Source organism: Osmerus mordax, chromosome 4, assembly GCF_038355195.1.
Source record: "Osmerus mordax isolate fOsmMor3 chromosome 4, fOsmMor3.pri, whole genome shotgun sequence".
In the NCBI taxonomy this organism is placed as follows: Eukaryota; Metazoa; Chordata; class Actinopteri; order Osmeriformes; family Osmeridae; genus Osmerus; species Osmerus mordax.
The window spans coordinates 21,576,635-21,600,924 of NC_090053.1; the positions used below are offsets into that span (position 1 = coordinate 21,576,635).

At 48.7% G+C, this 24,290-nt stretch overlaps 2 protein-coding genes across 4 annotated transcripts; both read right to left on the reverse strand.

Annotated features, from left to right (window-relative positions):
* Positions 1-4,096: 4,096 nt before the first annotated feature.
* deaf1 (DEAF1 transcription factor) lies at positions 4,097-22,274 on the reverse strand. Of its 3 annotated transcripts, none has more exons than XM_067234612.1 (13): positions 21,899-22,274; positions 21,365-21,462; positions 20,311-20,440; positions 20,065-20,214; positions 19,534-19,673; positions 19,023-19,088; positions 18,672-18,716; positions 18,202-18,325; positions 16,403-16,531; positions 6,886-7,193; positions 6,618-6,710; positions 5,909-5,998; positions 4,097-5,620 (listed from the first exon to the last, which is right to left on the reverse strand). In XM_067234612.1, the coding sequence occupies exons 1-13, from the start codon at positions 22,104-22,106 to the stop codon at positions 5,516-5,518; spliced, it is 1,686 nt and encodes a 561-aa protein (XP_067090713.1). In that variant the 5' UTR covers positions 22,107-22,274; the 3' UTR covers positions 4,097-5,515. The 3 variants fall into 3 exon arrangements, 2 of the variants coding, with proteins under 2 accessions (XP_067090713.1, XP_067090714.1); XM_067234613.1 differs by having other exon boundaries at positions 21,978-21,983; XR_010876562.1 differs by having other exon boundaries at positions 5,583-5,620; positions 5,909-5,994.
* Positions 22,275-22,611: 337 nt separating this feature from the next.
* On the reverse strand, positions 22,612-24,255 carry bet1l (Bet1 golgi vesicular membrane trafficking protein-like). Its single transcript, XM_067235094.1, has 4 exons — positions 24,217-24,255; positions 23,829-23,914; positions 23,658-23,714; positions 22,612-23,535 (listed from the first exon to the last, which is right to left on the reverse strand). Exons 1-4 carry the CDS (start codon positions 24,233-24,235, stop codon positions 23,368-23,370), a joined length of 330 nt encoding a protein of 109 aa, XP_067091195.1. The 5' UTR covers positions 24,236-24,255; the 3' UTR covers positions 22,612-23,367.
* Between the last annotated feature and the right edge of the window lie 35 nt (positions 24,256-24,290).

Consider the following 24,290-nt stretch of genomic DNA (forward strand, 5'->3'; position numbering starts at 1 on the left):
GACACTCAGCTCTCACCTGTGTGCACAGTGACACTCAGCTCTCACCTGTGTGCACAGTGACACTCAGCTCTCACCTGTGTGCACAGTGACACAGCACAGTGGGCTGTCTGTGTCTTCCGTGTTATCCTCTGAGACACACATCAACAGTATTCTGAAATGCTGATAATGATTGATGAATTGCTTGAGGAAGATTGCCCCCCCCGGCTCCCAGAAGTTTCTTGAAGGACAGAGGAGTCCAAGTCGACTCGGCCTGTAAAATATGATCAGGAGATGGTGAGAAGACAAGGACAGATGCGTTTCTCTTCAGGCTTTTAAGTAGAGCCGGGAGTGTCATCTCTTGTCAGAATCAAAACCCCGGAGCTTGGACTGAGTGCCACAAGCTGGGCCTGCTCAGCTCATCAGACGTCCTCCCAGCGGTCCTGACCAGAGGTCTTGTCCCAGTCAGCATGACGGTGAATGCGGGGGCAGCGCTCCGCCCCAGCACAGTAACAGCAGATGACAGCTCAGGTCCTGTGTACCTATGCAGAAGACACCTGAGGTAGCTAATGCAGCCTTAAGTGCAGATAAGGCCAGGACATATTGCCTGTTTCATAACAGGCCACTAGAAGATTTGAAGAATAGCATTTGTCAGCTAAACAAAATAAGGTAGCAAAACACAACCTACCTCACACAGAATTGCTTACAGCTCAAAAGGTCAGCCGAGAATGAGAAGACTAACACAGGTGTCATCCACAATTAGCCCCTGTCTGCTAAGGAAGGATCAACCCTTCTCTCCTGTGTCTAAGACTTGCCCCGGGTGCCCCTCCAGGTCTGAAAGGACCACAAAACTGTCATTTCAGAGTGTCAGGCTTCTCAGTAGCACAGGGACTCGAACACTGCAGTATGAAATGTCACGTCTCTCCAGGTTTCACCAAAAGCCACTCTGACAGTGAACCATCTTCATGAGATATGCAGAGGAAGATACCCCCCCCCCCCCCTGTGCCTGCGTTTGGTGCTCCCCTGCTGACAACCCAAATAGAAAAGATAAAATTGCAGCGACCTCTCAATGCAAAGCAATGCTGCGCACACAGGGAGAGAATATGTGAATATGTAATCTAACCCTATGTGATCACAGGCCAAGGAAACCAGTTATTTTATTTTGGCACATAGAGGTGGGCGGTCAGGAGGAGGGATATTACTGGACGCTCGACTGCAACAGGTCAGTAAATGTTGCTGCAAGTGTAGCACAACAGGCTACACTGTAGAATATGTTTGGTCCAAATGCCCGCAAGAAAATAGAACATTTCAACAACATCCTACCGCGTTGTTCAGTATCGTAACAAATCCCCGTGTTTCCTCCAGAGAAGCACCTTTCCCCTGGTTCTGGGTCGTTAATGTCAAAGTGACGTTGAATGAGCGTCCTTCTCTCTGCAGCCCAGAGATTCCTGATGAACTGGGTCCCATTGCCCACAGTAGCGCGTGTCTGACGGGGGTGGCTGTGGCTCAGTGGGTACAGAGGGTCGTCTGTTAATCGCAAGGTTGGCGAGTCCGATCCCCGACTCCTCCTAGGTCGTGTGCCGAAGTATCCTTGAGCAAAACTCTGATCCCCAAGTTGCTCCCGATGTGCAGGCCGGCGCTGCATGGTAGCGAGCTGCCGTCGGTATGTGTGAGTGTGAGTATGAATGGGTGAATGAGAGGCAAAATGTAAAGTGCTTTGAGTGCCGCTAAGGTAGACATCGTGCTATATCAGATGGCTGAGAGGTTTAGAAATCGGACTATTAATCAGAAAGTTGACAGTTCGATTCCTGGCTGTGCCAAATTACGTTGTGTGTCTGGGCAAGGCATTTCACCCTACTTGCCTCGGGGGAATGTCCCTGTACTTATTGTAAGTCCGTCTGCTCTTTAGATTTAACATCTAAAGTAAGCAGCCCGCTACACAACACATGCTCCCTTCTGGTACGTGCCAATCACATGGGCATGTCTCTTTAGGAAACTGTGGCCTTCACAGCCCAACATCATTAGGAGGAGAGAGGGGCCTGGACTGTGCTCTGTGTGGAGCTCGCTCTGCCAGGAGGCAAGGACTTCCAGGAAAACACTTCACCCTGGCTGAGGCCACACTAGCAGAGCTGGGGGGGGGGTCTGTGTGAGCACACCACAGGGCTAGCCAGCCGCCGCAGCAAGCAACTCCGTCTCCTCCTCCTCTCCACTCCCTCCATCTCTCCACACCTTCCCTCCTTCCGCTCTGCAGATGAAGCCCTCAAAACCAGGGAGAGGAGGCCACTCCAAACCTGAGGATGTGATCGCTGAAGATCCTCATTTCCGCTCGTCCTCCTCCCCTCCCCGCCCCTCCAGCCTCAGCCCGGCACGGGCAGCAGGGTGGCTGTGTGACAAACACTGACAGGTGTCACAGGGGTGCAGGGATTAGAACCCAGACAGGGACAAGGTTAACAGCCCACACTGTTTGGGTAGTGAGGTCAGACAGTGGTCACACTGTTTGGGTAGTGAGGTCAGACAGTGGTCACACTGTTTAGGTAGTGAGGTCAGACAGTGGCATCTTTTAGTACACCTGCACAGCTCATTTCAAAATGTTCATCTGACACCTGAAGAGTTCCTTTAACTTGTCAAGTGTTTATATAGGCCCACTCCCATGAGACATGCCTATGTCAACACTCCTGGGTTGAAATTAAGATTTTGAAATCTGCTGTGTTACCTGAAGACAAGTTATGTGGTCTACTCCTTTTATTTAGAAATATATTCATAAAAAGGAGAGCTGGTTATCAGCCAAGGTCGTTGCAAGGCACATCGGGGCACCGTCAGAAGAAGGAGATGAATTTCCTATGTCTATATTTCATTGTTCCGGATGTTACTGTCAATACAATTTACTAGGTGTTCAATTTCACTTCTCAAGGTTTTTATTTCCATGAGCTTACTGGGAATGTGCCTCCACTAGGTGGCTCATGACTCAGCCTAGGTAGGAGGTCAAACTCATGACTCAGCCTAGGTAGGAGGTCAAACTCATGACTCAGCCTAGGTAGGAGGTCAAACTCATGACTCAGCCTAGGTAGGAGGTCAAACTCATGACTCAGCCTAGGTAGGAGGTCAAACTCATGACTCAGCCTAGGTAGGAGGTCAAACTCATGACTCAGCCTAGGTAGGAGGTCAAACTCATGACTCAGCCTAGGTAGGAGGTCAAACTCATGACTCAGCCTAGGTAGGAGGTCAAACTCATGACTCAGCCTAGGTAGGAGGTCAAACTCATGACTCAGCCTAGGTAGGAGGTCAAACTCATGACTCAGCCTAGGTAGGAGGTCAAACTCATGACTCAGCCTAGGTAGGAGGTCAAACTCATGACTTCCAGGAGCGATTGTCGTTTAAGTTGTTAAACTCTAAACTTTAAAGAAAATATGTAATTCACATGCAATTTGATTAATAGTGCATTACTTATTGTTTCATTATTTAAGAGGTGAGGCTGGGGGCAGATCTCACCAAGGCCTCCCCCTCTCCTGGTCAGCTGACCTGGAATCCTCCAGATTAATCTGCCCTGGTGCAGCTGTGGGGCAGTTAACGCCTATCACTGTGAAAAGCTCCGCTAATCTCACTAATGTGGAGTGTCCATTAAATAATAACCAGTACAGTAAAGCCCTGAACACCGAGTGAGCTCTCTGACAGCGAGGTCCTGGGGCAGCTCTGGACGTCACGCTGCTGATGTCATACACACATGACCCGGCTTCTCTCTGACCAGGCTGTGTTGTAACAAACACCAGTCAGCCTTCTGTTGAGGGATTATTGCCTGGCGAGGGCAAGGCTGTCAGCTCGCAGCTCTGCTCCAAGTGGGGGAGGTCATGCAGGCCTCTCACGCACACACACAATAAACCTTGCTTACCTGGACGTCTCTGAAAGCTACGCTCCTGAAGGAAGAGAGGCGTTGTCTACCTGGGGCATGAGGGAGGCTCGACAGGGCCTTCAGAAGAGGCATTTGGGAGGCTCGACAGGGCCTGCAAAAGGGACTTTCCTATTTCAGTCTGTCATGAGGCACACGGTGGACTCAAACTGGAGGTTTTAATGAACTCTTGAGGCAAATGTACGTTCACTTTTTACATCTTTATTACAGCACATATGATAGGCTGAACCATTTAAATGCTTAGTCAACATCATGTACTCATAAATAAATAAATACAAAATATATTGTTGAATTAAATATGTCACAGTGGAAGAAATGCTAGGGAACATGTGTTCCCACACACACAGCATGTACAGTCTCGTGTTTAGCAAACACTGCTTTAGAAAATAATTCTGTCCGCAGATGACTCTAGAAAACCAATAACAGATCTCCAAAACTATTTTCAGAATTTCTTTAGCATACCATTTCTATAGCATACCATCAAATTAGGATTGGTCAGAAAGAAAAAAAAAAAAATATATATTCCGTCATCGTGGATTCTGTCTGCTCAGGAAAACCAGTCTGGTGTGGAGTCCAGGTCCTAGCCCTGGCCTGGGTTAGTTAGTCTGGTGTGTAGTCCAGGTCCTAGCCCTGGCCTGGGTTAGTTAGTCTGGTGTGTAGTCCAGGTCCTAGCCCTGGCCTGGGTTAGTTAGTCTGGTGTGTAGTCCAGGTCCTAGCCCTGGCCTGGGTTAGTTAGTCTGGTGTGTAGTCCAGGTCCTAGCCCTGGCCTGGGTTAGTTAGTCTGGTGTGTAGTCCAGGTCCTAGCCCTGGCCTGGGTTAGTTAGTCGGTGTGGAGTCCAGGTCCTAGCCCTGGCCTGGGTTAGTTAGTCTGGTGTGTAGTCCAGGTCCTAGCCCTGGCCTGGGTTAGTTAGTCTGGTGTGTAGTCCAGGTCCTAGCCCTGGCCTGGGTTAGTTAGTCTGGTGTGGAGTCCAGGTCCTAGCCCTGGCCTGGGTTAGTTAGTCTGGTGTGTAGTCCAGGTCCTAGCCCTGGCCTGGGTTAGTTAGTCTGGTGTGGAGTCCAGGTCCTAGCCCTGGCCTGGGTTAGTTAGTCTGGTGTGTAGTCCAGGTCCTAGCCCTGGCCTGGGTTAGTTAGTCTGGTGTGGAGTCCAGGTCCTAGCCCTGGCCTGGGTTAGTTAGTCTGGTGTGTAGTCCAGGTCCTAGCCCTGGCCTGGGTTAGTTAGTCTGGTGTGTAGTCCAGGTCCTAGCCCTGGCCTGGGTTAGTTAGTCTGGTGTGGAGTCCAGGTCCTAGCCCTGGCCTGGGTTAGTTAGTCTGGTGTGTAGTCCAGGTACTAGCCTTGGCCTGGGTTAGTTAGTCTGGTGTGTAGTCCAGGTCCTAGCCCTGGCCTGGGTTAGTTAGTCTGGTGTGTAGTCCAGGTCCTAGCCCTGGCCTGGGTTAGTTAGTCTGGTGTGTAGTCCAGGTACTAGCCTTGGCCTGGGTTAGTTAGTCTGGTGTGTAGTCCAGGTCCTAGCCCTGGCCTGGGTTAGTTAGTCTGGTGTGTAGTCCAGGTCCTAGCCCTGGCCTGGGTTAGTTAGCCCCTCGGTGCTGGTGGGAGGTGGGGATGCCTTCTAGACGCTGTCAGAGTCATCGACACCTCGGCTACACCTTCACTTTCTCCATGTCGATGGTTGCCATGGCAGCCACCTCCTCCTGCAAACCGACTCCGCCCGTCTGGCAGCAGCTGTGCTGATGGTCCTTCCAGTCCTGCAGCCAGGACAGAGACCAGGACAGAGACCAGGAGAGAGACCAGGAGAGAGAGGAGACCAGAACAGAGACCAGGAGTGACCAGACTGACACATTGATCACCATCTTGAGAAGGTCTGACAGAAAAGACCAAAGTGTATTCCTTGATACTTTATTTTTCATATATTTTTTACATCTCCCATTTAAATGTAAGAGGCCTGATAACATCTTGCGTTCCCAGGTGTCCCAGGTTTCCCCAGGTGTCCCCGGGTGTCCCAGGTGTCCCCACCCAGCCTGGGGGAGTCTTACCTTCCTCTGGCAGAAGGTGGAGCAGTAGTTGACCTTGTGGCATCCTGTACACTCGCTCATGGCCTCTCTCCCACAGTTCACACACACTTGCTTCAGGGGAGGAACCAGAGAATCAGCATCCACAAACCACACATGTCAGGAGTGTCATCTTATCTCAAACAGTTTTTTTCTTTTGGGGTGAACTGTCCCTTTAACTTACACCACTGTAATTACACTGCCTCAGCCAAGAGTGTGACTAATGACTTTGCTCATACACACACACACACACACACACACACACACACACACACACACACACACACACACACACACACACACACACACACACACACACACACACACACACACACACACACACACACACACACACACACACACACACACACACACACACACACATCCCAGAGCCAAAAATCTAAAATATTAGTCATGCCCTACTCATCAGAACTCATTATCCTCAGTCAAAAAACTACAATCGAAACAACCAATCAACAGGCTGTGGTGTTGCCGTATCAACACGTGTGATCTCCCCTGGACAGCAGACAGCGTGATGTGTAGATGTGTGTTCCTCCATCCCCCCCATCCCCCCCCTCCTTCTCCATACTGTGTGTCTACGTGTGTGAGTGTCTCTGTGAGTGTGTATGTGTGCGTGTGTGCATGTGTGAGTGTGTAGGTGTGAGTGTGCATGTGTGAGTGCGTCTCCACGTACGTTGATGATGATCTCTGTGATCTCCGGCTCTCTCTTGCCGTCGGGGTCGTCTGGGTGTGTGAAGGAGATCTGGAAGGGCTGAGCTGCAGTGCGCTGCAGACCACACCACACTCAGGACTCACAACAACCACTATACACAACTACCTAGCTAGCTACACTAGGTCAGGCTAGGTCAGGCCCCAAACAGTACACACATTTACATATACACATTTACTTGTACAGTTTCTACCTCTCCAGTCCCCCTCTCCTCCCAAACAGCTGCGCTCACCTCCTTCCTGGTGCTGAGAGCTTTGTCCTGACCCGGGGGCCCAGGGCCCAGGGTGGGGCCGGGGGCCGGGCCGGGCTGGCCAGCTTGCTGCCTGGCCTGCTGGATCAGGGTTTTGAGTTGCTGCACGCTGGACAGCAGCGTGTTGGCCGTCTCCTCCAGGCAGAACCAGGTCCTCTGGGGGTCGCCCAGGGGCCCCGCAGCCCCCCCGGCCCCCACCTCCAGCCCGTTGCCCAGGCCTGGGGATGGGGGGGCCACCTTGGCCTGCACGGGCTGGGGGGCTATAGCCAGGGCTGGGAGAGGAGTCAGCACTGAGGGGGAGGAGGAGAGGATGGAGGGGACAGGACGAAGAAGAGAAGAATAGGTGAGGGAGGGAGAACAGTTACAGACATTGTGGGAATAGAGTGTAGGAGTGACATTTTTCTCCCAACACCAGTGCTCGAAGTGGGCCGCTAGTCACCAGTACGCAGTACCGCCACTTCTACATTTTACTCTTAAAGGGGTGATTGACTGTTTTTTGGGGGTATTTCACACTGTTCCTTAGGGGCTCCGAATAGGTTATGTAACATTGGTTGGGCTGAAAATGGCACGGGTGCTTTTCTATGCCCGCTGACGCTTCCTGTGAATTTGTCCTGGGAAAAAACACGAGGTTTTCTCCTTTTATGGTATGCTCATGAATAGATGAGCTGCGCGCTGATTGGTTGGTTTACAACGAGTGAAGCTGCGGAGCAAAGACTCAACACGGCCAACAGCACTCACTGAAACATCAAATAAAAACTTACAAATAAATCTATTGTGTCTACACAACACTGTTTTCAACAGATTGACTAGATATCATTTGAAATGATAACGAACTGCACAGGGATCTTCTCATAGACAAACATCACAGCCCGTCGAGTGTTTGGTTCCTTGGGAAGACAGTGTCAGCATTCCCTGTACAGCCTGGAACACTGCATTTACCACCGTAGTCCATTTTCAATATGCTAGAAATAGAAAATGTTCTTCTTTGTAATTCTGTGGAAGTACACAGCGCAGCAAATTTTGATACAGACCAGATCCAAAAAAGGTGGAGCTTTTTCAAAACCTACCGTTTTACAGCTAAATTTTTCAATTGTGAGATTTGCATAGGAAAGAGGTGTCAATGGACTTTGAGGTTGACTGTGTGTCCATTTTACCCACTGAACTGTCGTTATTCAACTGTGACAAGGTAAATTCGGTTCTGCAATCAATGACCCCTTTAAGCGTACCTGCACTTTTTCTTGCTACCGCTACTTCTCCCATGTAGCCGGCCCGGTACTCTACCACTGACAGAGAAAGCATCAGTGTCAGAGAGATTGGTAATTACCCTAACGTTACATAAACTACACTACCCAGAGCGCACTAGCACTACGTGACTTACCTCAGATCTTGACGAATCACGTAAAGACAAGCAGTTGGCCCCATAAACATATATACATGTCGATGGTCGGCCCACCCTATTAGAAGTTCGCTTCTCCACGGACGCTAGTTCGATGCCTGCGTAAGTGCGTAACAGATTTTTCATTGCTGAAACCCTAGAAACTAAAAAAGTGTGTACAGTTTCGGAGTTTGTAAGTCGTTATGTTAGCCTGGCTTCAGAAAGGTACTAAAAGAACGCGTGTGCCAGAGCCAGACACGTCAACAGAGGTCCAAGTCCAACCAGAAACATCGGGTACGAATCAGGAGCTTTAAACTAACATTAAATCATCATGACATGCTGTTTTTGAATGCTTTTATATAGGCCTTAGTGGTCCCCTAATACTGTATCAGTCTAGTCTCTTCTTCAGACACGTCTCTTTCCCGAAATTCAGCCTTGGTGCAGAATTACAGCCACTACTAGCAGTCCCACAAGGAGCTTTCCTCAGAACGCGCTGTTTTGGTGTCTGTAGCTTTAAATGCTAATGAGGAGCGGAGGGGCGGCACCATGCGCTAATGTTTCCAATGTCTGTATCGCAATGGCTGTAGCCCCGTTGCTGTAAGATGCCTCGAATTTGCCCATTCTCATCTGATAACCCTGGTTTGCAGAGGTACACACTCAGTCATTTCAATGAGGGGAAAGGCGGATATCGCGCGCGCCATAACACCAACAGCAGAACGGTTATCCAAATAACAAAGAAGTGTACAACACTCACGTTACAGCATGTGTATTCACACATACTTGATGCTATCTACCTTTCCATTAGCAACAGTAACCCAGCTGTTAGCTACAGAGCTAATGTTACAGCCACATTCTAAGGGTAGCAAGCTAGGTAACCATATACAGTAAAGCTACAAAATAATATAGCGTTAGTTAACTTACTTGTCCGAGGTTAGTAGCTGGACGAAGGAGAGTTAGTACTGATCCAGAATTTAATTTCAGCAAGGCCAGTTTTGTATTAGCTAAAATTGAAGAAACAGTCGTGGCTGAAGTGTTTGGCGCAGACATACAAAACAAATGCGCCTACAACAGAAGTTGTGTAGGCGCATTTCCAGAGAAAATAAAATTAAGACACTGGGCTCGGATGAAGGAACAGTAAAAAGATTTTTGTTTTCCTTTGTACATCCAAACTGAGCAAATGTAATGCTTCGTTCATTTGCAAGCCATGATGTCTCTTGAGGATAAAAACACTTGCACGGTCGTAGCTCAGTTTCTTATGGGCGGGCCAGATTATCTGGGCGGGCAAAGAAGAGAGAGGAGGTAACCTTCCTCCTTGTGACGTCACAAAGAGGAGATTTTCAAGCAGAGCAATTGAGCCTTCATTTTCTGAAAGGCGGAGAAGAACACCCAGGGCTTGGTTTACACCTATCGAAAAATTTTGCCACTGGGGGACCAAAGGCAGGCTAGGGGAACTAGCCTTCCTTTAATGTTAAATAACCTCCTAAAGTGAAGTTTTCCTGTCATGTCACCTTTAACGTTGATGTGAGCGGAACAGCAAGCGTAAATGAAGAGTCTGCAGCTACCAGCCTAAACATTACCTTAGTCAATGACACCGACATCAACAATAAATAACAATAAATTGTTGTTGTACCACTAATATCTCCAAGTTATGTTTTTCACTGTAGAAATCTCAAACATCGTAATGATTTGCCAATGCAAGAGTACCGGCACCTTCCCACTTCATGCACTGGCCAACACACATATCCTCCAACACGTTCTTAAAGTGGGTGCAGGAGTGCTTTGGAAAGGTGAGAGCAGTTTCTTCAGTTTTTAGTATTAGTGGAAAGTTTTCAGTGACTTCTGAAAGGACCATGCCAGTTGTAACCCGTAGCATCTAGAACAAAGTGCTCTGACCTAGTTATCTCTGCCAAACAGGTCGAAGAGGAAAAACGTTCCCTAACAACATTTAAGATATTCTAAAATCATTCCATACTAAGGTCATTATTAAATTATGAATCTCGTTTCTTCATGTATACTGCAGATCACACAGGCACTAAATCACCTGCTATTCTACAGCCGTGGCCAAAAGTATTGGGAGCGAAATACATTTTGTGTTTGCAAAGCTTGCTGGGCCTTGGCATAAAATGACTGCTAACATAATTTCAGTAAGTCATATCATCAGCACAGGGGAAAGTGTGAACTAGTTCTACCCAGGTGAAAAAAGAGGGGACTATTTCCATATATTGAACATTTTCGGCCCAAAAAAGCTTAAAAAAAGAAAAGGAAATGTGCCTTATTGTATTCCAGTATTCTATAGAAACATGTGAAAACATTTTCCTAAAATACTGAATCAGCTTTGCAAAACAGAACATTTGTCATTGCCAAAACTTATGGCCACGACTGTACACCTGGACAAGTGGAAAAATTGCTTGAACTATTTAGAACAGCCATAACACTGTTTACCTCATTTATAGTTTGCCATGTAGATGTAATGTACCACTGAACCATACATGCCTGATGACCTTCATCTATGTGGAGCCAAACACATGCAGGGAACAACACACTGAAAATACCAACATGATACCAGACTGCATGGAAGCATTTACACTGTGATGTACAGATCAATGATTTACAATTACCAGTTGTTAATCATTAGGACTGTCTATTGGCCATCTTTACAACAATTAAAAAATAATGGAATGGTGTCCAGCTTCCAGATTTAGTTCCTGCCTGTGACCTTGCCTGGCCTGAAAGCCGGCTCTCCACCTGCATATGGAGGTGTATTTATAGAGTTCCAGATACAGGAACAGAGAACATCGGAGGAATGTGAGTGGAAATTAGGCTAGACAGACCACATACCCTAAGTACATGTGCAGCTGACACACACACACACACACACACTATATATACACACACACACACACTATTCTGTTCTGTATCTGGTGAAAAAGCTGAGGCTAAAGCTGGGTTTTTATTTTCGAAATAAGTTGTTTTTCTTTTAATGTAAAAAAGCAACTTGTTGCCGCCACGTTTTTATCTGTACTGGACTATGGAGATCTGTTGTATATGCACTCTTCTGCTCAGTGTCTTCCTAAGGTTGACACAGCATACCATGCTTCCTTAAGGTTCATTACAAACTGCAAAGCTCTGACTCACCACTGTGAGTTATACTCTCGGGTAGGATGTCCTGCTCTGACCACCCGTAGTCTCGGTCATTGGTACGCCTTTATATATAAGGCCATTCTTGGTCTGCTCCCATACTATTTGTGTGTCCTTATAAAGCAGAAGAGTGCCGGGAAATACTCTGCGTTCTCAGGATTGCGTCATGCTATCATCTGTACCTTATGCCCGTACGGAAATTGGAAAGAGGGCTTTTCTGTACTCCGCAGCCTCGGCAAGGAATATGTTGCAAAATGTCTTGAAACCAAAGGAATTAATCTCGCTTAATGCTTTTAAATTAAAAATTAAAGAGCTAGAGACAGATTCCTTAAAATGTAAATGTTTTTAATGTACCTGGCTACGACACTAACTCCTATATTTTGTCTCCTTTTGTATTTTTGTAAGTATATTTGTATGTATGCTGCTGCCTGTCTTGGCCAGGTTTCCCTTGAAAAAGAGATTCTTAATCTCAATGGGTTTTTTCTCCTGGTTAAATAAAGGTTATAATAACTATACACACACACACTATATATACACACATACTCACACTCTATACACACACGCTACACAAACACACACACACCCTTACGTACGCACACAGTAACCACATACAGACCGCAAACACACACATACCATGAGCACATGAACACACACACACAGATACCCCAAATACACCCAGCGAACACACCCAGTGAAAAACACACACACACAAAGGAGGTGGGGTATGTGTGGATGGTCCAGCACACTGAAACAGCAATGTAGACCTGAGGGTCTCCAGTGATGAATCTTCCTGTATCGGAGAGGCAGGCAGGCCAGCCGGGAACAACAGAAGCCACAGAGCCCACTCCGACCTCCATACACACAGAGCCCACTCCTACCTCCATACACACAGAGCCCACTCCTACCTCCAGTCACACAGAGCCCACTCCTACCTCCAGTCACACAGAGCCCACTCCTACCTCCAGTCACACAGAGCCCACTCCTACCTCCATACACACAGAGCCCACTCCTACCTCCATACACACAGAGCCCACTCCTACCTCCATACACACAGAGCCCACTCCTACCTCCATACACACAGAGCCCACTCCTACCTCCATACACACAGAGCCCACTCCTACCTCCATACACACAGAGCCCACTCCTACCTCCAGTCACACAGAGCCCACTCCTACCTCCATACACACAGAGCCCACTCCTACCTCCATACACACAGAGCCCACTCCTACCTCCATACACACAGAGCCCACTCCTACCTCCATACACACAGAGCCCACTCCTACCTCCATACACACAGAGCCCACTCCTACCTCCATACACACAGAGCCCACTCCTACCTCCATACACACAGAGCCCACTCCTACCTCCATACACACAGAGCCCACTCCTACCTCCATACACACAGAGCCCACTCCTACCTCCATACACACAGAGCCCACTCCTACCTCCATACACACAGAGCCCACTCCTACCTCCATACACACAGAGCCCACTCCTACCTCCAGACACACAGAGCCCACTCCTACCTCCAGTCACACACTGTCACACACACACACACACTGTCACACACACACACACAGTCACACACACACACACACACACACACTGTCACACACACTGTCACACACACACTGTCACACACACACTGTCACACACACACACACACACTGTCACACACAAACACTGTCACACACACACTGTCAAACACAAACACACATGATTAATACGTTTGAGATGACAGTCAGTAAGAGGAGACATTACTCACACAAATCATTCAGAAACTAACAGGCAATTGAACTGCATCCAGGAGAGAGGATGGAGAAGGGAGGACCAGTCATTAGGAGTGAGGGATTACAGACACAGACAGAGAGAGAGAAGAAAGAGAGAGGTCAGAGAAAAAGAGAGGAGAGAGAGAGGAGGGAGAGAGAAAGAGGAGAGAGAGAGGGAGGGGAGAGAGAGGGGAGAGAGAGGAGAGAGAGAGGAGAGAGATGAGAGAGAAAGAGATGTACTGACAGGAGAGATTAAAGAGAGGAGAGGGAGGGCAGAGAGAGGGGGAGGAAAAAGACACATTGAATAAGTGGAGAGAGACAGAAAGTGAAAGGAGTGTAGCTGAAGAGGGAGAGAGAGACAGAGAAAGTGAAAGGAGTGTAGCTGAAGAGAGAGAGAGTGACAGAGAAAGTGAAAGGAGTGTAGCTGAAGAGAGAGAGAGTGACAGAGAAAGTGAAAGGAGTGTAGCTGAATAGAGAGAGAGAGACAGAGAAAGTGAAAGGAGTGTAGCTGAAGAGGGAGAGAGAGAGAGAGAGAGAGAGAGAGAATTAGCCCTTCAGAGGGGAAGTGTAGCCCCTGGTCTCCACAGCACAGCTGTGATAGGATTAGAGGCTAGGCTCCCTGCAGCGCCGCTTTCTAGCCAGACAATAGGGAGGGAGGGAGGGGGATGGACGGAGGGAGGGGGATGGAGGGATGGAGGGAGGGGGATGGAGGGAGGGAGGGAGGGGGATGGAGGGAGGGGGATGGAGGGAGGGATGAAGGGAGGGGGATGGAGGGATGGAGGGGGATGGAGGAGGGTCTAGGAGAGAAAAGGCATCAGCACTGTGCCTGGGCAAGGAGGGAGACGCTGAGCCCTCGTTGTTCCCTTGAGAACACACGAGCAGAGGGAGGAAGGTCAGGACATCTCCAGATCCGATCACTGCACCACCAGCAAGGCCAGGCAGCATGTAAACACGTCCCTTCTCAGGAGGTCCTCATGTGTTTCCTAAACTTCCTGCAGGTAATCTGAGCTTGACATAATTAGTGCTTTCATTCAGTAACACTTGTGCAGACGTTTCCCAGACTGGCATACCAACAGCTCTACAGCCAGAGCTGCTCTTTCACATCAAACCTTCAGTACAGCTCCTGCATCTACAACATGGTACAAAAAAATACACCTTTTTCAACCTTAGACCAGTATCTCTCCTGCCTCCATGACCAGTATCTCTCCTGCCTCTATGACCAGTATCTCTCCTGCCTCCATGACCCGTATCTCTCCCCTGCCTCTAACACCAGTTTCTCTCCTCTGCCTCTAATGAGCGGGGGATCCAAGAGTGTGTAGGCTTCCATCTCTGCTGGAGTTAGTCGTGTTCATTTGTAGGAGGGTCAGGGAGAGGGAGAGGGGTTAGGGTTATCCCTCTCTCTATATCTCCTACTCCCTCCATCTGCTCCCTCCCTCCTTGTCTTTATAGCATTGATATGGAAGTATTCCACAGAGGACAGAAGGATGAAAACTGTTTCACAACTTCTTCATTTGTATTTTATGAGAGGACTGACGAGAGCCATGTATGAGAAGACACTCACACACACACAGTACACTAAAGACATGCAGCAGAATAAAACTGATGCAACAAACTAAATAAATGGACCTCATTTCTGTGTTGCCCAAGTAACGGTAGTCTAGTGTTACCAAGGCCTCTGCTTTCCCCATGCAAGTACCGCCTCCCTCCGCCACCAGCTGGAGGGAGAGGGAGGACTCAGACGTGAGTGAGTGAGACTACAAAAGACAGGAAGTCCTTCAGTGTGAGTGTTAGTCACAAACTGAAGGGAAAACTGCAGCTCAACATGACTCAAACCTGGTCTCATTTGCTGAAGGGAGAGTATCAGCGGTAGAGAGGAGGAAGTGGTAATGGCTGTTTGTGTAGCGAGCAGCAAGAGAGGGTCTCCCACAGGGCCGTGTTAACACCACAGAAGAAGAAAGGAACGCTACAATCATCACACACTTCAACCAATCAGCACTGCTGTGGGGCCAGGGATCCTGGCCAATGAGAAGATGAGAGGGCGGCCGTGCTGGTCTGAAGTTAGGTCCTCCAGGAACAACGCTACTGACCCCAGCTGATCCACAACACAGGGATCATGGACCCCCCTCCTGACAGGGTGAGGTGTGTGTGAGGCTGCAGGTACCAGGTGTGTGAGACAGGGCAAGGTGTGTGAGGCAGGGTAAGGTATGTGAGGCAGGGTAAGGTGTGTGTGAGACAGGGTGAGGTGTGTGAGGCAGGGTGAGGTGTGAGGCAGGATAGGGTGTGTGAGGCAGGGTGAGCTGTGTGAGGCAGGGTAAGGTGTGTAAGGCAGGGTGAGGTGTGTGAGGCAGGGTGAGGTGTGTAAGGCAGGGTGATGTGTGAGGCAGGGTGAAGTGTGTGAGGCAGGGTGAGGTGTGTGAGGCAGGGTGAGGTGTGTGAGGCAGGGTGAGCTGTGTGTGAGACAGGGTGAGGTGTGTGAGGCAGGGTGAGGTGTGAGGCAGGATAGGGTGTGTGAGGCAGGGTGAGCTGTGTGAGGCAGGGTAAGGTGTGTGAGGCAGGGTGAGGTGTGTAAGGCAGGGTGATGTGTGAGGCAGGGTGAGGTGTGTGAGGCAGGGTGAAGTGAGGCAGGGTGAGGTGTGTGAGGCACAGTGAGGTGTGTGAGGCAGGGTAAGGTATGTGAGGCAGGGTAAGGTGTGTGTGAGGCAGGGTAAGGTGTGTGTAAGGCAGGGTGAGGTGTGTGAGGCAGGGTGAGGTGTGTGAGGCAGGGTGAGCTGTGTGAGGCAGGGTGAGGTGTGTGAGGCAGGGTGAAGTGAGGCAGGGTGAAGTGTGTGAGGCAGGGTGAGGTGTGTAAGGCACAGTGAGGTGTGTGAGGCAGGGTAAGGTGTGTGAGGTGTGTGAGGCAGGGTAAGGTGTGTGAGGCAGGGTAAGGTGTGTGAGGCAGGGTGAGGTGTGTGAGGCAGGGTAAGGTGTGTGAGGTATGTGAGGCAGGGTGAGGTGTGTGAGGTGTGTGAGGCAGGGTGAGGTGTGTGAGGTGTGTGAGGCAGGGTGAGGTGTGTGAGGCAGGGTGAGGTGTGTGAGGAAGAGTGAGGTGTGTGAGGCAGGGTGAGGTGTGTGAGGCAGGGTGAGGTGTGTGAGGCAGGGTGAGGTGTGTGAGGCAGGGTGAGGTGTGTGAAGCAGGGTGAGGTGTGAGGCAGGGTGAGGTGTGTGAGGCTGCAGGTACCTGAGCTGCTGGAGAAGACGTCGCTGGAAGCTGAGCCCTCAGTCAAGATGGCGCTGGCGTCGTCTGCGGACGTCCGGTCGAAGGTCAGGGTGCCGGCCGTGGTGATCTGTCCGGACGTGGACACGGTGACTGAGGGACACACGGACAATCACCTTCACACCTGGCTGACAGACAAACACCTTCACACCTGGCTGACAGACAAACACCTTCACACCTGACTGACAGACAAACACCTTCACACCTGGCTGACAGACAAACACCTTCACACCTGGCTGACAGACAAACACCTTCACACCTGGCTGACAGACAAACACCTTCACACCTGGCTGACAGACAAACACCTTCACACCTGGCTGACAGACAAACACCTTCACACCTGGCTGATAGACAAACACCTTCACACCTGGCTGACTGGGTCGTAGTATGTAGGCTGAGGCCTTACCGCAGCAACCTGGGGTCAAATCCAGCCTGGGCTATTTGCTGTTTAAAGCATGAAAAATGACCCAAAAAAAACTAATTAAAATAAACCTGACAGGTTTACTGTCTACGCCAGGGAGCCGAGGGCTAACCGCCGCTACGCCAGTGAGCCGAGGGCTAACCGCCGCTACGCCAGGGAGCCGAGGGCTAATCGCCGCTACGCAAGGGAGCCGAGGGCTAAAGGCCGAAATATGCTTCTGCGTCTCCGTTTACGGATGGGCGGGCGCACGGATACGGACGGATAGACTTCGTTTATGGTTCTCCGTAGGCTGTGGGTGCTGAAAACAATTCACCGCCAGAAGAGTAGGTGGCGCAACGGTTTTTTGTAAGTCGTCGTGGAGTGTTTATTTACCTAGGTTATCGAGAAGTCGGAGCAAATTTACAAATTAGCCGTTTCATCAATAAAATACGCAAATTTTCAGGAACTACACTGCCCATTTCTCGTCACATTTTAATTCAGATGCTGATTTACATGTACTGTTTAGCTGAAATATGAATTGTAAAAACTTACAGCAATGGCGGTCAAAGGATTCTGTTCGTCCTGTTTATCACGGCGCCCCCGCCCCTGACGCAAGCGGTTCTTAATACTGACCAATCACAGCCAAGGGGGTCTCCGTAGCTCTCTGAAATTACGACGGATAGTTAGAAAATTCAGGAGGTGCACGTCGAGCTCTCCGGGGCTCTCCGAGGGCTGACGGAGAGCTCGTAGAGGGCGTTCCTCGGAGACGAGGGCGTTCCCATGTGTCCCAAGCATATATCGGCCTGAACTGCAGGGAGACGCTACCCGCCGTGTCAGTTTGACAAGGCCGGTGACGTGCCTCCACTTTGTCCTCTGCCCTGCCTCTAAACACACGTCTGCCCTGCCTCTAAACACACGTCTGCCCTGCCTCTAAACACACGTCTGCCCTGCCTCTAAACACGTCTGCCATGCCTCTAAACACACGTCTGCCATGCCTCTAAACACACGTCTGCCATGCCTCTAAACACACGTCTGCAACCACGCTGCTGTGGGGACCGCAGACACTCGACCGCAGGCTGTACAGGAGGTTGAAAGACCAGACGCCCTTCTCAAACTGAACATTGTGAAGAGATCAGCCAAACCGGTCTGGGACAACCGGTGAGGGGAAGGGAGAGGAGGGCGATGAGGAGAGGAAGAGAGAAGAGGAGAGGAGCAGGGAGGAGAGTAGGACAGGAGAGGAGAGCAGAGGAAGGGAGAGGAGGAGGGAGGGGAGAACGATTGGAGGAGGGAAGCGGGAAGGAGAGTAGGACAGGAGAGCAGAAGAGAGGACAGGAGAGGACAGGAGAGGGTTTAAGGGACTCACACGTGGCTCCTGGCTCCAGTGTGATGTTCTTGGCTGGGGGGAGCTCCTTCTTCTCAGGGGTGGAGGGCTGGTCGTTGTCCTTCTTACGCCTCTTGTACGGGACAAACAACCTCACGGGACCAGTCTGGACAGCAGAGACATGAAAAACATACATTTTATTCCTCCTTTTCTTTCATAGCTAGGTGACATATTTTAACGTTTAGCTTCATACTTTCTGGAGCTGGTGAAACTAGCCTTCCCTAAATGTGTATTTGCTGCCTGCTGAGAAAAGCAAAACAAAATGCTTTTTGTTAATAAAATCTTCTTGAAACTGAAAACCAAGCATTGTAGGCTTACTATTGTCTGGCCACACTGGGCCCTGTTCTGGAAATCAATCTGTGAATCAGCAGAATGATAAAAAAGCATAAGAAACATCAATCGCTGCTTGTCGTCTTCTCCACAAGTGAAAGTAAATCATCTATTCTTATTACCATATTTATGTTTTCTGCTCCGAAAGACTCGCCATCTTTTGTGCACTGGAAAAAATGAAAAGAGACAGGTCTGAGTTTCTGTAGGATTAAAAAACAGCAGACTGTGTCTGTGCATACTCTCCATGTGCACGTGTACTTGTGTTATACACATAGAGTCGTCGTATCTCTTCCACACATGACAGGTCCGGTGGGTTGGGATGACACAGCAACTTTGTAAGGTTCCCTTATTACAGAGTCCTCCAGACTTGTGGAGACCAGTGGGCTGTTTACAGCTGTGTATATCGGCAGGCTAGCAGGACATGTTGCTATGGAGGTGATGTTGCTATGGAGGTCATGGCTCCCGTGACTCACCAGGGCCAGGTCATCACAGCAGGCCGCACATGTGCAGGACGCAGCGTGAGGGTTCAGGATCCGCTCCTGTCAGTCACACAGGTCTGAGTCAGTCCCTTCCACACACCACAGGCTAACTCTCTCACACACCACAGGCTAACTCTCTCACACACCACAGGCTAACTCTCACACACACACACCAAAGGCTAACTCTCACACACACACACCAAAGGCTAACTCTCACACACACACACCAAAGGCTAACTCTCACACACACACACCAAAGGCTAACTCTCTCACACACCAAAGGCTAACTCTCTCACACACCAAAGGCTAACTCTCTCACACACCACAGGCTAACTCTCTCACACACCACAGGCTAACTCTCTCACACACCAAAGGCTAACTCTCTCACACACCACAGGCTAACTCTCTCACACACCACAGGCTAACTCTCTCACACACCACAGGCTAACTCTCACACACACACCACATGCTAACTCCCCCCCCCAGGCCTGGTATCCCAGCTCACCTGGATGAGGCACTGCAGCGGGCGGCCAGCATAGCGGATGCTCCTCTTCCAGTCCTTGCTGCTGGCCCGGCCCGCCATACCCTCAAACTCCGTGGGAGTGTACCACTTGTTGTTGTGTTTGATGCAGCGGCCCTTCCCTCCTGCCACACAGGACCAGGGTCAGTACAGCCGAGACCAGGAGCTGGAGGACCTCTACTCTATGACTGCTCAGCCTCAATCGCATTCCAGGATAAGATGGCCAGATTCAAATATGGATGACACATCAAGACAAACAGGTTCACTCCAGGAACGTAGGTTTGTTTTCAGATGTGTGTGGGACATGCCATACCCATGTATAGTGAAACCTCCACCGCTGGTTCATCCATATTTCAGAATATAATACCTGAGAGGTGCATACGTACATGCACACACAGTTGCTTAGATAAAACAACTCAAATAAACCAGTCTAGCTGCTACAGCGCTGACCACGAGAGCAGAAACAACTTCCATATTCACAACAGTCCAAGGGCTCCCTCTAGTGGACCCTCGTACCTGAGCCCAGCCTGTTCTTGCACAGGATCCCACTGCTGTTCCTGCAGCGAACAGGCAGCTCGTTGTTGTACACAGACGGGTCCCAGTTGTATTTGGAGCAGCCATCTTTGTCCTGACTGGGGGTCATCGGCGTGGAGGGAGTCCGGGGGCCTGCCAGGAACCCAGAGTGAAACACAGATAACTAAACGTTCGCTCTGTGTTTGTCGGAAAGGAAGATGAAGAGAGATGTTCTGGGGTAAGACTCACCAGAGGTCATGACCGCAGCAGAGCCTTTCAGTCCTGTTGCTTCCACGATGCTTCCGTCCGTGTGCACCACTATCAGGGTGGCTTTCTGGGGGTGCATGCTGTCACTGATCTGCAGGGTGGTCCTGCCAGTCTAGCATGGAGAGGAGGGTTATCATGCTGGCAGGGTGGCCCTGCCAGTCTAGCATGGAGAGGAGGGTTATCATGCTGGCAGGGTGGTCCTGTCAGTCTAGCATGGGGAGGAGGGTTATCATGCTGGCAGGGTGGTCCTGTCAGTCTAGCATGGAGAGGAGGGTTATCATGCTGGCAGGGTGGCCCTGTCAGTCTAGCATGGAGAGGAGGGTTATCATGCTGGCAGGGTGGTCCTGCCAGTCTAGCATGGAGAGGAGGGTTATCATGCTGGCAGGGTGGTCCTGCCAGTCTAGCATGGAGAGGAGGGTTATCATGCTGGCAGGGTGGTCCTGGCAGTCTAGCATGGAGAGGAGGGTTATCATGCTGGCAGGGTGGTCCTGCCAGTCTAGCATGGGGAAGAGGGTTAACATGCTGGCAGGGTGGTCCTGTCAGTCTAGCATGGGGAGGAGGGTTAACATGCTGGCAGGGTGGTCCTGCCAGTCTAGCATGGAGAGGAGGGTTATCATGCTGGCAGGGTGGTCCTGTCAGTCTAGCATGGAGAGGAGGGTTATCATGCTGGCAGGGTGGTCCTGTCAGTCTAGCATGGGGAGGAGGGTTATCATGCTGGCAGGGTGGTCCTGTCAGTCTAGCATGGAGAGGAGGGTTATCATGCTGGCAGGGTGGCCCTGTCAGTCTAGCATGGAGAGGAGGGTTATCATGCTGGCAGGGTGGTCCTGCCAGTCTAGCATGGAGAGGAGGGTTATCCTGCTGGCAGAGCCAGCTAGGCATGGCTGCTCATGGTTTGCTTACGTTAAACATGAACACTGTATTGGTTAGAATTTGATCACTGGATGATATGGTGAAGTGGATTTTGAGAGTAGGACAGTAGGACTAGAATTAGATACTGCAGACTTTTTAAATAAAACTTCAAGGTTGGTAAACTTACAAGAACGTGTTCTGGTATAGAAGCTGAGGTTGCCATGGTAGCGGTGAAGACATTGTCCTCGGTAGCCTGAACACCTGCCACAGTGACTGTGGTCACTTCTGAAGATGAGACAGATTGAAGAATTATGTGGTTTTATTTTATGACAACAATGTATTTTACTTTGAGTCTGACTACATGAATCAAAACTACATATTAACGTACAGCTTTTTAATGAATTGGCATATGATTAAATAAAATGTAGCTGTTGCTGTAATTGTAGGCTACATGTTATTGAAACGTTTTGCAGTCTAGCGATATTACATCTAGTGTAAACGTTTAGTTAAAGTTAAATAGCTAGAGAGCTGAAACTTTTTAGTAAATGTCCTGCTATTGCTAAATAAATGGATAATATAGCTAACGTTAGCAAGTTAGCCAGATTATCTAGCTGTTACCAATCTAGCTAAACTGGCCCTGATATCAACGGTTTACTGTATAGCTGGTAGTAGTACAGCAATATTGTGCAGCGTTTACATTAAGCTAGCTACAAAAACTTGCCCGCAAACGTTGCTTCAGCATCGTCAGGGTTCGGTAAGGACTCGGCTCCAATGTCGATGTTCCCCGGTTCTCCTATTACCGTCATCGTTGTGACTTCGGCCTCCGATTCTGTATCCGAATCCACCCCCTCCTCCACAGTTTCAACAGCGGCGCTTATGGACCCTTCATCCAGTGCCAGTCCTTTCGTTGCCGAGTCCGTCTCGTCCATTTTTCCTAGAACGAACGATGTGAGCCGAATCTGACCGAGGGCCAATCGGACTGGATGGCGCCCTCCCTATTGTAGCGTACAGTGCACAGGATCAAATAATTTGATAATTCAATATGCAAATCTGAGGAGTGAACCAAAATTGTTATTTCAAACAAAAGATAAGAAACCGACAAGAAATGGCGTCCAACGTTCGCTTTTGCTTCTATCAACTCACAGGAAGGAGATGCGGCGGAAATGACCGAAAAAACACGACGCAATACGAAACCAGCAATGGAGGCTACCAATGCTAGGATACAAGTTGATTCATTCAGGAGTTAGTTTTATTTCCTTCGAAGCCATTTTCCACTGCATGATCCCCAGGAATGGAAATCTAGTAGAAACAATTGTATCCATTTCAACAATATAAACAAAATTAACTGTTTTGAGAAACATTAATAAACCACTGCTATGCAGGCCATCATATTTTTGTAATGTGGCCCATTAGAACTCCCAACCTCCTGGTATGAAAAGACAAATTCAACTTTAATTAATTGATTTAAAGATCAAAAAATGAACATGAACAAGAAAACTTCAAAATACAAGTATGGTATCAGTTATTACAAAATATGTCTGTTGTGTGCCAAAGCTGGAAAGTAGTAGATATAATCCCAAAACAGATAACTACATAACAGCAGGTCCTACCTATGAAGTGAAACTGTTTTTTTTCTTCCCTTAGCTTAAAATAAAAAAGTAACATCCTGTCCAAACACTGGATCCCAGTTATCCCAATTATACAACTGCTGGTTTTAATCAATCATGGACTAAAACAAATAACTCCAATATTTCAGTAAATAAGACTATCAAAAGATGAATTACTTCCAAATATGTCCCAACATTATCCAGAATTTCCCCATGAAGTACTGTAATTCTTCTCTAATTACCGGGACGTCATCCCACAGACTTAACCCTTCCAAAGTGCCTACAAGTCGACACTGACACCATCCACATGTTCACCATTATAAATTATCTGTAATATCTCAAATAAGGTATGTACAAGGGCTATAATTCTCATACAACTGAGAGTAAAAATAAATAAATGATTATACACCATTTATACTTCTCGATGGGCAGGGGATAAGAGAAATTGAGTGGGTCATAGCAGTGTCAAAATCTTGACAGCTGAGTCATCTTATTCACAGTCTTCATGATGAAGGATGGACGACAAATGTAAAGTCACGTCGCTGCTTGTTAAGTAGTGTCACTTCCTTCTTCCTGGATCTCCTCAGGACTGGATCCTGGAGACAAGGTAGTACAGAAGAAAGAACACCACCACCAGCCCCACTGACACGTAGCACAGGATCTTGCGGTTGTCTCTGCCAGACCGGACCATGGTAGAGAACCGCTTCACACTGCCAGTCAACAGCCCTGTTGCGCTTAGAAAATTGGAATCCTTCAGACGGGATAAACGATAAATAACGTGAATGATCCAGTGCAAAGAAAAATCATCTATTTGGCATCAACTTTACGCTCCCTTCAAATTAGATTTGTCTAGCAGTGTTATTTAAAACGTACCATGCCATCCAAATATGAATTTTGATCCTCTGCTTCTTTGTCGATGTCATAGGCAAGCTGTCAGAGAGGACAAGAAACCGCACCGATTTGAGACGATTATTCACAACATGCTTTTGTAGAAAACATCTTAAATTGTAATTTAACGAGGGGGTTGTAGTAACGATCACATACCGATTTCAATCTTGAGACCTTGCTCGCCAAATTGTCCGCAAGAAGTTTGTTTTCAGCGTCCAGCATATCGTCGACAGCCCCATGTCCTGTAAATAAATATTTGTATTTTAGAGATAAAAGTGTCGCCAAGCTCCACAATTAACTCAGAAGCTATGGGCTTATCACTTAGTTAACTACACTAGCTAGTTAATTGGTTATCTTGCTACTTGCTACCTAACCAGAGCCTGTTGGAATAGTACTCGACTACCAGCTTCACGTCGGTCATATTGTTCCCAAAACGTGTCTACTGATATGTTACTCATTGTGATATATATTTTTCTATGTAAAATATGGTTTGTAGTAGGCAACCATCAAAATAAACATACTTGAATACGTGTCACTTTCTTACCTCGATTCCAATCGGCCATCTTGGTTGTTGATATTGATGACGTTTGCACAACTACGGAAAGTCGTCCAGACCAA

Coding starts and splice junctions, on each gene's coding strand:
- deaf1 (XM_067234612.1), bottom strand. CDS start 22,106: ATGGACGAGACGGACTCGGCAACGAAAGGACTGGCACTGGATGAAGGG. Junction 19,674..20,064: donor CAAGAACAGGCTGGGCTCAG/GTACGAGGGTCC, acceptor CCTGTGTGGCAG/GAGGGAAGGGCCGCTGCATC. Junction 18,717..19,022: donor GCTGTGATGACCTGGCCCTG/GTGAGTCACGGG, acceptor CATTTTTTCCAG/TGCACAAAAGATGGCGAGTC.
- bet1l (XM_067235094.1), bottom strand. Junction 23,715..23,828: donor AGGTCTCAAGATTGAAATCG/GTATGTGATCGT, acceptor CCTCTCTGACAG/CTTGCCTATGACATCGACAA. Junction 23,536..23,657: donor ATTCATATTTGGATGGCATG/GTACGTTTTAAA, acceptor TCCCGTCTGAAG/GATTCCAATTTTCTAAGCGC.